The 11,654-nt window shown below is 34.5% G+C and overlaps 1 protein-coding gene across 1 annotated transcript; it reads left to right on the top strand.

The window, feature by feature from the left end:
* Positions 1–500: 500 nt before the first annotated feature.
* LOC133100760 (dol-P-Glc:Glc(2)Man(9)GlcNAc(2)-PP-Dol alpha-1,2-glucosyltransferase) lies at positions 501–4,977 on the top strand. The gene is made up of 3 exons (XM_061205191.1): positions 501–800; positions 1,995–2,192; positions 3,875–4,977. The coding sequence occupies exons 1-3, from the start codon at positions 501–503 to the stop codon at positions 4,928–4,930; spliced, it is 1,554 nt and encodes a 517-aa protein (XP_061061174.1). The 3' UTR covers positions 4,931–4,977.
* Positions 4,978–11,654: the final 6,677 nt, after the last annotated feature.

Genomic DNA, 11,654 nt, shown 5'->3' with positions numbered 1-11,654 from the left:
AAAGTTCATTCAGCAGTAAAGGGTCTCTCTGGACCTTCAAGTTTTAATCTGAAACTTCCACAACCAACGCTCCCCCTCCCACCCTCCAAAGTTGATGAAATCAAATGCCTTGGAACTGACTGTTTAGTAATTCAGATCACGAGAGAAAAAAATAACCTGGGCGGGGGAATGTGTAAATTTTTAGAGTTTGGGGATTGCAAACATGGGGAAATGCCGCCACCTTCTGGTGAGAAATGGGAACAGCAGGAAAAAAGCCAACAAAGACCTCCAGGATAAGCAGCTGCTTTCATTTCAAAGCAACAAGCTGCGGAACTCCAGCGCCCTCAGATCCCCCGAGGTCTGCCCCTTCCGGCTGCTCTGACCACTCAGTGCGCCCTGCGCAACGTGATTGACAGGGCAACGGTCCAGTGCGTTACCTAAACTCCTCGCTCGGAAAACAGTGACCCGACCCTTCCGGAAGCTCAGGGTCCGCTCTTCCCAGCATCCTTTGCCTTCCGGCTATGCTCAGTTCCCTCCGGCTAGTCCCTCCTTGCGCGCCCATTTCGAGCCCGAATGTCAAGCTCGACTTTGGGGACTTGAGAATCCCGCACATATTTTCCAGGACTAGATTCTTGGCTATGCGGGCAGGAATGGCGCAGCTGGAGGGTTACTATTTCTCGGCAGCCCTGAGCTGTACCTTTTTAGTGTCCTGCCTCCTTTTCTCTGCTTTCAGCCGGGCGCTGCGAGAGCCCTACATGGACGAGATCTTCCACCTGCCGCAGGCACAGCGCTACTGTGAGGGCCATTTCTCCCTCTCGCAGGTGGGGTCCCCAACCTGTCTGCACCCTCGAACAGGCTAGAAAGGGAAGAGCTGGCCCCAGTTCTAATTTCTCCTACCTTTATCCTTAGCTCCCTCCACTCCAAACAGGAAAGGAACTGGGTAATCTTTTGTTCCTGTCTCTGAGATCTGTAAAATATTTGCTAAATGAATGAATAAACAGCAGATCTGTCTCCTAGCAAGAAAAGCTCTGGGAGATTAACTAATGGGGAACTGAGTTACTGCCCCTCTTTTTGGCTAATGATGAAAGCTATCCTAGTTTTTCTTTGCCAATCCCGGGATTAGAGGCATTGGATTGCTCCTAGGAAATGTCAGAAAATTTCACTTTAGCTCACCTGTCAAGCATCTCACTGTGTATTTTGGGAGTCGGATAGGAGGGGGAGGGGGGAATCTTCAGCTACTAAGAAGTGACAAGTTACATTAACCCCATCCTTGGTGTTTTTAGCAACCTTTGTTAACTGGATAAACTGGCAACCAGTGAAGTGCCAGCATGTTTGAGTATATATTTGGCTACATAGATGTGTAGATATGGATACAAAAACAGACACATTATTCTTCTCTTCTGGTGAAGTCATTGTAGAGTAGTGGTTAGAAATATAAAGTCTATAGTCAGAGAAAGACCTGATTTTAAATCTTGGCACTGTTATTTACTAGTCATGCCGCTTGGAAATTTTCTGAGTTTCAGGTTACTCATCTGAAAATGACAGTAAAATAGTATCTACTATAGGGCTTGTTGCAGGATTATATACAGAGGATTTAGCACAATTCATGGCTCTCTACATTGTAGTTGTCATTATGGATCCTGTGCTTTAATCTCTTTAAACATTTTTTTCTCCAAATCCATCAGAGTTCCAGCGGATGATTCCAGACTTTTTAAAACTGGAGCATTTGCAATTCAATCAGCAAATTACAGGCCCTCCAAAGAGTATATCTTGGAAAATAGAAACTGAGTTTAAGTTGTTGTCTACTGTTTGCTTGTACCTTAACAATCACAAAGCAGGTACAGGGACAAAACATAAGATAAACTTTTCTTTAGAGGAGGCATCTGATTTGCTCATTTAACTGTGACTTAGGATAACTTCCCAAAATGCCTGATTATTGGTAAAGATGACATCTCTGTGTCAGTCCTATCAGTATTACCTCTTGCTTTTGCTTCATTGTTGACCTTTTTTTTAAGTGGGACCCCATGATTACTACATTACCTGGCTTATACCTGCTGTCAGTTGGAGTGGTCAAACCTGCCAGTTGGATCTTTGGATGGTCGGAACACGTTGTCTGCTCCATTGGAATGCTCAGATTTGTTAATCTTCTCTTCAGTGTTGGCAACTTCTATTTACTATATTTGCTTCTCCGCAAGGTGCAACCCAGGCACAAGGTTTGTTTTCAAAACAATTTATTATATTTAAGTTTATGTACAGTCAATTCCACAATTATGGTGAATTTGTTTTATGAAATTTGGTGAAAAATGTATTTAACATTTAATACTTGTGTATCTTTTGTAAAGATAAAGCAAGTCCCCTACCCCCATTTTAGAAGATATTTGTGTTTAAATACTTGAATTACTCTTATTTATTTATAAAATCTATAAATTTTCATGAATTAAACCAGTTCAGTAAATATCTCAGTATGCTAAGCACTGAGATTACAGAGGTAAATGACACAATCTTTTTCTTATAAAACTTATATCTTCATTAGGGGAAACAGACGTTACCAAGCAATTTTTTATGATTTAAGAATGCAGACCTTGGAGGTGGATTACCTGGGTTTGAATTCTATCCACTTACTAATTGTGTTACTTTGCAGGTTACCCCTTAGTGACTCCTTGTTTTTGTCTGTTAAATGAGAAAAATATAGACTCTACCTCATAGGACTGTTCTGAAGAGTAGAAGAGCTTAATAAATGGAAGGTGCTTAGAATATTGCCTGGTATATAGTAAGGAATCAATAAATATTAATTATAATAGTTACTTTTAACTTAAAGAGATGATTTCAATAGTGTAAATTATGAGAGAGCAATAGCTATAAAACGCTATGAGGATACAGAGAAGGAGCAGAGGAGCACTTGTTGCACCCTGACTGCTAGGGAGAGGTGTGGGTGGCATTGGGTAAGGCTTCACAGAGAAGATGGTACCTGAGCTGAATCTTGATGACAGATAGGACTGTAGGATGGGAATGAATCCTGACAGGATTAACAGCATAAGCAAAAGTAGAGAGGCATTGAACAACAAGACACAGGGAATTGCTATTTGGAATTATAAGGTTATAAAGTACAGGGACGTGAGGCTGCAGAAGGCTGTAGAAGAAGGTAGGGGAGAAGTCACGAATATCTTTTTATGTCATGGAAAGCATTTTAAACTTTATCTAATAGGTGATGGACAGCCCTTAATTTTAATCAAGGTAATGGCATGGTCTGGCTTGGTGATTTAGATTAACTGGATGATAGAATTCAAGGAGATAAGAATACTTTCAAATTCTACCTGAGACTATCAGCCCAAAAGAAGATGTTTAGAACTTTAGACTAGGCCCACTATTTTCAGGAAGATCCCTGTAATTTCATCATAAAATAGTAAGATCATTGTGTATGGTGGTATAAATGTTATATACATATTTATATTCTCTCTAGTGCACAGTTTTGAAGGGATATCTTAAAAGAAATTGGTGATGATGGCTAAGTGAATGCTTATGGAAGGCACGAAGATAAGCTTACTGAAATGGAACCACCTGCACTGTGTCCCATTTGTCTCCATGTTCCCCATAGAACTGAGGTCATTGTCTTGCACACAATAACTCCTTAACTATTTGTTGAATGATTCAAAGTATTTTAGGCTTTGACACACACGTGTATTGTCTTACTGGTTTCCAAACTGCTAGGTGTAACTAAAAAGTATCAGAAAGTGCCCTTATAAATACATACTGTGTTTTTGCAAAGCCAGAAATAACATTAATGTTGAATAATTGTTTTAAATAAGACTCAGGCAGTTTTTTGTTTTTTAGTTCATTAGCTCAGCAGAAACAGCCTATTTGTTTTATGTGTGAACTGTGTTTTCTCTTCTTGTAGGCTGCCTCAAGTATCCAGAGAATCTTGTCAACATTAACATTAGCAGTATTTCCCACACTCTATTTTTTTAACTTCCTTTATTATACAGAAGCAGGATCCATGTTTTTTACTCTTTTTGCCTACTTGATGTGTCTTTATGGAAATCATAAAACTTCAGCCTTGCTTGGATTTTGTGGCTTCATGTTTCGTCAAACAAATATCATCTGGGCTATCTTCTGCGCAGGAAACGTCATTGCACAAAAGTTGACTGAAGCTTGGAAAACCGAGCTACAAAAGAAGAAAGAAGAGAGGCTTTCCTCTATTAAAGGACCATTTTCAGAATTCAGGAAAATTCTTCAGTTCCTTTTGGCTTATTCCATGTCCTTTAAGAACTTGAGTATGCTTTTCCTTTTGACTTGGCCCTACATCCTTCTAATGTTTCTGTTTTGTGCTTTTGTGGTAGTTAATGGTGGAATTGTTATTGGTGACCGGAGTAGTCATGAAGCCTGCCTACACTTTCCTCAGCTATTCTACTTTTTCTCTTTTACTCTCTTTTTTTCCTTTCCTCACCTACTGTCTCTTAAGAAAATCAGGTCTTTTCTTTGCTTAGTTTGGAAACGGAGAATTCAGTTTTTTGTGATTACTTTAGTCTCCATATTTTTAGTTTGGAAATTTACTTACGCTCATAAATACTTGCTAGCAGATAATAGACATTATACATTCTATGTGTGGAAAAGAGTTTTTCAAAGATATGAAATTGTGAAATATTTGTTAGTTCCAGTTTATATATTTGCCGGTTGGAGTATCGCTGACTCATTGAAATCAAAGTCGATATTCTGGAATTTAATGTTTTTCATATGCTTATTCACCGTTATAGTACCTCAGAAACTGCTAGAATTTCGTTACTTCATTTTACCCTATGTTATTTATAGGCTTAACATACCTCTGCCACCTACATCCAGACTTGTTTGTGAGCTGGGTTGCTATGCAGTTGTGAATTTCCTAACTTTTTATATCTTTCTGAATAAGACTTTTCAGTGGCCAAATAGTCAGGACATTCAGAGGTTTATGTGGTAATATCAGAAATATCTTGAACTCTAAAAATAGACTCATTATTTAGACTATTTCCATAATGAAAACTAAGTAGAAATTTTGAAATTTCTTTTAGGTACCATGGTGATCCGCAGATCACATCAGATTTTTTGTGCTTTAAATATCAGAAATATGTATTTTAAATATATATATATGTGAAATATGTATATATATATATACATATATATGTGTGTGTGTATATATATATATATATATATATATATATATATATATATATATCTATATATCTATCTATGACCCAAGGAAGTTAAATGATAAAGAACTGAGAAAAGTTTAAGACTTGCTCCATAAGCCTGAATAATGATGGGAAAGTAAAATTATTCATAGCTATCTCATGATATTTCTTTGATACTGTTGGCCACTCAAAAAGCTTGGAAACTTTTTTGTATACAAGTTTATTTATTAATTCTCTTCAGAAAAAGTAGCAAAGTCTTTGAAAAATATTTACAAATGATTAGGTAATATTATTGATTGAAAAGTTGTTTAACATTTTAGTAAATATAATTTCAATCATAGGGTAAAATAGACTCACATAGATAGCAAATGTTATAAAATAGAGGCTCTTCTGTGTTTATCTAGGAATCAAGTTGTTGATTTTTGTTAAAAATCTAGAAATGATGAAGTCCTTTCACTGTTCCTAATATGAAATAGATCATGGGCAAAGATAAATTGTGTTGATGATAATACCTTTTAAAAGGGATTTTCTTTCTGAAATACACTACTCTATCAGTTTCCTTTGGCTGCCATAACAAATTACCACAAATCTGGTGGCTTAAAAAAAATTTCAGAATTCTGGGGGCTAGAAGCCTAAAATTAAGATGTCAGCAATGTTAGTTGCTTTTGGAGGCTGTAAAAGAGAATCCATTCCATGCTTCTCTCCTACTTTCTGCAGTCCGTGGTGTTCCTTGGTTTATAGATGTATCACTCCAGTATCTGCCTTTGTCTTCACATGACCTTCCTCTCATCTTCTTTCTCTTACAAGGACAAGGTCTTTGGATTTAGGGCCCACCCTAATCCAGGATAATTGCGTGTCCAGATCTTTAACTTAATTATGTCTACAAAGACTCTTTTTCCATATAAGGTCATATTTACAGGTTCCAAGTTGACCTATCCTTTTGTGGGGCACTTTTTAACCCACCAAAGTTACCAAAGGAGATTTTACAATAAATTTCATAAAACTTGTAGGAAATAATTTTTTGCTGAGATATTTTAAATAAAATTGCATCTTTTCAGAGAGGTTAAAAACAAGTGATTTGCAGGGTCACATAATTATAAAACTAAAAGTAACTGGTATTTGATTCCATTATCCAAAAAACATTAGAATTTAAAGGAAGTTTAGAAATTATTTGATCTAGTCTTATTTTGTAGATTAGGGAACAAATGCTTGGGTAGGATTTGGGGGGATTAATTTTGGATTCTGTGTCTGCTATTTGGAGTACCTTCATTGGGTTGTCATTACCTTACAGAGAAGTATTATTTGGATATGCTAACGTTGACATGTAAACTTAGAACTGTGACTAGAATTCATTTTTTAATCCAGTTTTACATTTGTAAACTTTTCAATAACTGTGTGAACTGTCTTAAGTGTTGGATTATGCTTTCTCTGGGTTTTAAATAATGAGCGGATTTGGAAGGTACTGTTCATTTGCAAATATAAAATTATGCACAGGTAAAAATACAAGTGTAGTCTTGAGTAATAAATGCAAAGTCTTTGGTTGTACACACTCTTTGGGGCCAAGCTGTACTCTGTTTAGTGCTTAGAAAGTAGATTGACTCTTTAGTTATAACAGTGACTGTAGGACAAATGTTTTTACCAAAACTTTTTTTTAATTAGACAAGAAAGCACACTCAAATAATTATTTTATAATGGAGATATGAAGTCAAAATTCTCCCCAAAATGTGCAATTTAGGAAAAACAAACTTCTTATCTGATACCATTGGTGCAAGGCTTTTGTTTTTTAGGCATATTTCTGAGACAAAAAAAAACTTTTTCTCTCTAGTCTGGCAAGAAGGAGGAAACTATTCTACTCCATGGATTAAAGGAATCATTGTTCTAATTCATTTTTAAGTGTTGAGTCCCTGCCCTTTTAAGAGATCTTTTGGAATGCTGTGAATTAAAAGATGCTCTACAGAGCTGCTTTTGGAAACATCCTGAAGTTATATGTGTTTTGAATATTTTTCAAGAGTTACCAAATAGATACGTTTGACATTATTTTTTTTTAAATTAGACTTAACTGAATTTCTTGATTAGAAGGTAATTCTTAAAAAAAAAAAAACAAGTATTGATAAGCTAGAGACCCTGTGGGGCCTTGCAGTTATTGTTATTAAAGTCTGTAAATGGGGTTATTTTAAAGAATATCACAAAAAGATTTGGTCCATAAGTTTTTTAGGCCCAGTAATACATCTTTTTGAACTTTTTCTACCTTATATGAAATTCTGTAGATACAGAGTATTATCTTTATATAGCATTAAGAAGGTTCCAATGTGTTGTGTTTCCTCACGTATTATTTATATTTTCTTTTAGTGGATACGTAGAAATCTTTTCTAATGCATCTATGTACGTAAATTATTTTGAAATAATGATACAGTCATTCCTCAGTTTAAGCATAACATGTCATTTTGGCAAGAGAAATTATGTTAGCTTTCTGGTCTCTTCCTCCTTCTTAAAGTTATTTCAGGAATGTGCTTAGCCTGTCACAATGTACCTTAATAAAAATGGCTTAATTCAGTTTATTTCTAATAAATAAATAATGTAGTGTATTTCTAGTTTGAATTCAACCGCCACTGGGCTTGACATTTTTTTTCTTTATAATTGTCTGATGACCAGGAAAGGAGAAGAAAAGAGATACTCAATTTTTATCTGTACCCTCTAAATAGTGGACTATTATTTTAGGCTCACTTTCAAGTAAAATATTTCTATAAAGAAATCAATTCAAGTTCATTAGGTTAGAGAGCATTTATTATTTTAAAAATAATTAGAATTTCATTAAAAAGTAAAACAAGAAAGAAGCATCATGCAAATAATATGAATAAGTTTTTTTTAATGGAAATTTAAATATGACTTAGGAACCATGGACTAGAAAAAGCATAGGAGTTCTGTATTTGACTGTGGTTTTGGAATCAGTAAGGCAAGTGGTTTAATCTTTGGTCCTCCCTTCAAATGAGAATAGTATTTGTCTTAAGTCAGTGCCGTCTAGCCTTATTTCAAAAAGAATTCAACCCTTGCTGTATATCCATAAAGTTCATAAATATGTCATATAATAAATATTGAGTAAATGTATGCTGAATGAAGTTTTTTTAGTATGGAATGAAGTGAACATCCTAGAAGAAGTATGATATATAACCATAAACTAATTTCAGGAAATAAATCACATATTTGATAATGAGACATTCTAACCCTTTTGTGCCTAAGTTTCCTGACCTAGTTTTAAATTTTTTAATTTACTGTAGTGTTTAGTACTTACACACGTATTTACTTGAAAATATGTGTTGTTTTTATAATAGGATGTGATTTCAAAACTATTGCTGTTTATTTAAAATAAGAAAAATAAGTTACTATCGACCATTATAATAGCAGCAGAATTCTTGATCATTATCAAACTTTTAAGGGCAAAGAGATTTCAACCAATTATGAATAGTTCATGTTGTTTTACTTATGCTGCATTTTGCTACTTTAAGGATAACTGTTATTTAGGGTACTTTTTAATGTATTTAAATGTTGATAGCAAGACAGCATTTCCAATATACTAAAACCTGTATAGCTGAGAAAATTATAAAAAATGGATAAATGGAGGATATATTTGTTAACACGTATTCCTAAATCCAACACTAAATTCTTTACTATTTGGAAATTATTTCTAGGATAAGAAATTTTGTCACAGTGAAGTAATCCAAAATATCCTTATATTGTGCTTTTTAAAAAATGAGCATTTGATGAATTTAATGTTAATTTAATTTGAACTCTGCACCACCATCAGACCAATAGAGATACTGTATTTTTCTGATGAGACAAATATTACACATTGCATTGATTTTTCACTGAAACAAGTCATTTCAGTTGAACCATATATGTGTGTGTATGGCATATGCAAAATGAAGAGGGAGGAAAAGTAATAGTAATAATTGCTATTATTTATTGAGCACCTATAGTGTGCTAGGCATTATACTGGCTGATTTACGAATACTGTCTTATTTGATCTTATTTATATGAGGCAGATGTTGATTTCTGTTTGACTGCTGGAGAAACTAAAAGTCAAGCACATCAGGTAACTTGCATCAGTCAACTGCTTAAGAACATAGATTGGTCTGACTTCCGAGCCTGTGAGTTTTTGGCTGCTACTCTGCCTCACCATGAAAGTTTTTCCTTAAGAGAAGTTGAATATGGAGAGAGAGGAGGTAATCTGTCCTTGCTCTGCATTAGCCAGACCATTCATGGCATGTTATTTTTTATATTGGATGCAGTCATTTTTAGAAATGATAGAACTGTTTAAAGGAGCATGAACAGATGATGAGTGTTTATAGTTCTGTTGAAGAGAAATAGCTAAAAGAAGATATAGGATGTTTAACTTGGAAGAGCAGAGATCCCATAACTTCGTAAGATCTCATAGTTGAGGAATAATTCTTTGGAAGGATTGGACTATTCACACCTGTAAATCAAAGGCCAACAGATTTCAACTCATGAAAAACATACATTTTCTAATTGTTTAGTCTCTGCAGGGGAACAGACCCAGAAAAAAAGTAAGTTTACGTATACTCTGGAGCCAAGATTCTATTTATCAAGGATGCTTCAGAAGAGATTCAGATAGCAAGTAGGTAGAATAAAATGGCTTTTTAAAATACCTTACAACACTGTGATTTGAAATTCCTAAGTTTTTTATGGCTAATATTTTCTGCATTAATTGCTAAGTCATGGTGAAGTATATCTGGTGGCTTGTACGGTGACTTTGACGTTTTAAATTTCTGGAAAAAAACTACTTTTAACTCTGTTCCCTTGTTTTAGAAACAAATTCGAGATACAGACTTAGTAGGAGGTATTTTAGCTATAGTGCTGGACAGTACTGCTATTAAAATAATTTATTTTCTATTTTGTAATCCCCGTTACATTCGTGAAGAGAATGTGCTTTTATTTGAAAAGGCTTTTCGCCTTACAAATAAGTAGGGCAAGCACCATCTGTAAGATTTTTTAATGCAGTATCCACTAGGTGGTGATACTGTGCTACATTTCCAGGTGTTTTTGTACTTAAACTTATTGTCTGAGTTAACTTTTCTCTATAGTTTTAAGTTTTGGTCCACAAAGTATTTTATAGCATCCATGTCTGTTTATTAAAATATTTTTTTAAATGTTTCCTGAATTGTATGAAGCTAAGGTAAATGTTTAAAAAGTCATTTTTGTGTTTTGTACTCATATATTTGGTGATTTAACCTAATATATCTTCCCATATGACATTCTTTTCTTCATATGGCATAGTCAAGATCTCTTCCCATAAGCAGTGAATGATGGTGATGACAAATTTGAAAACTCATACATTGTATCAGTCACTGTTTTAAGTGCTTTACCCACATTATCTTATTTATGCCTCATAACAACTCTGTGGATCAGTACTGTTGTTAATATCCCTACTCTACACATTAGGAAACTGAGTAGAGTTTAAGTATTTTGATCACAAAATAACTGGCTGAGCTGGGATTCAAACCTAGGCAAGCCGACTCCAGAATCCATGTTAATTACTATCAATTGGTGGGGGAATGTAGGGGACGGAAGGAAGGGCACAAAGTCTGCCTTCAAATATGTAGCATTTTAGAAAGAAATAATCATGGAGAATGTGGTTATACTCCTTTATAGATCAGGAAAATGAAGTCTACGTTAATTTTGGCTCTTCCAGAGGCAGATAATCTTCCATCTGCTATTGTGTCTTCCATTTCTGTTTTTGATGGTGCTTCAAAGTGATATGTATGTGTACTAGTGAACTTAATGGAGAAAAAAGAAAACAACTCAGGATTGGCGTCTTTAGCCGTATTAATTTACATTGAAGTAAAGATCTTTGTTTTAATCGGAATGATTCCAGCAACCAAATGGGGGAGCATAGTTGTTTGAAAATTGATACTTAGTTTCTTCAAGGAGACTCCTATTTGGAAGCAAACTGTTGGTTAAACATGGCATACTTTGGAATTTTTCAAAACAATTTGACTGGAAAAGTTTGATCTTTTAAAAAAATCTATAAATATATATTCCAGATGCTTTTAAGTTTTGTTTTTGTCAGATACCATTCTGTAAAATGTTTTTTACTTCTAAAATTATGTTGTGGTTCATGTCATTTAAAACTGATTTTTAAGTAAGCCTGTTCTTTATAAGAATGAAAGACCTTTTGAAAAAGTTTGTTCAAATATTATAGTTTCATTTTATTTGTAAATAAATTCATGTTTTATAATATTTTATAACTTATTATGTCTGTTTAACACATTCTCTTATTCTAGACTGGGTGCCAGTGGCTTTTTTCTTTCATTCACTCTGTGCTAGTAGCCATTTTACCCTGTCTACCACCTACCAGTTCTAAGCTTTATAAGTCTTCTTTTTTTTTTTTAATTGTATTGGTGTATACTTGATTTACCATGTTGTGTTAGTTTCAGGTGTACAGCAAAATGATTCAGTTATACATATATTCATTCTTTTTTAGATTCTTTTCACACT

Source organism: Eubalaena glacialis, chromosome 11, assembly GCF_028564815.1.
Source record: "Eubalaena glacialis isolate mEubGla1 chromosome 11, mEubGla1.1.hap2.+ XY, whole genome shotgun sequence".
NCBI classification, from domain to species: Eukaryota; Metazoa; Chordata; class Mammalia; order Artiodactyla; family Balaenidae; genus Eubalaena; species Eubalaena glacialis.
This window is presented reverse-complemented; position numbering and strand designations above follow the sequence as displayed.

What these genes read in the sequence shown, in the direction of transcription:
- LOC133100760 (XM_061205191.1), top strand. Translation starts at nt 501, where the DNA reads ATGCTCAGTTCCCTCCGGCTAGTCCCTCCTTGCGCGCCCATTTCGAGC. An exon ending in GCCATTTCTCCCTCTCGCAG is followed by an intron (nt 801 to 1,994) that starts GTGGGGTCCCCA and finishes CTTTTTTTTAAG; the next exon opens with TGGGACCCCATGATTACTAC. An exon ending in AGGTGCAACCCAGGCACAAG is followed by an intron (nt 2,193 to 3,874) that starts GTTTGTTTTCAA and finishes CTCTTCTTGTAG; the next exon opens with GCTGCCTCAAGTATCCAGAG.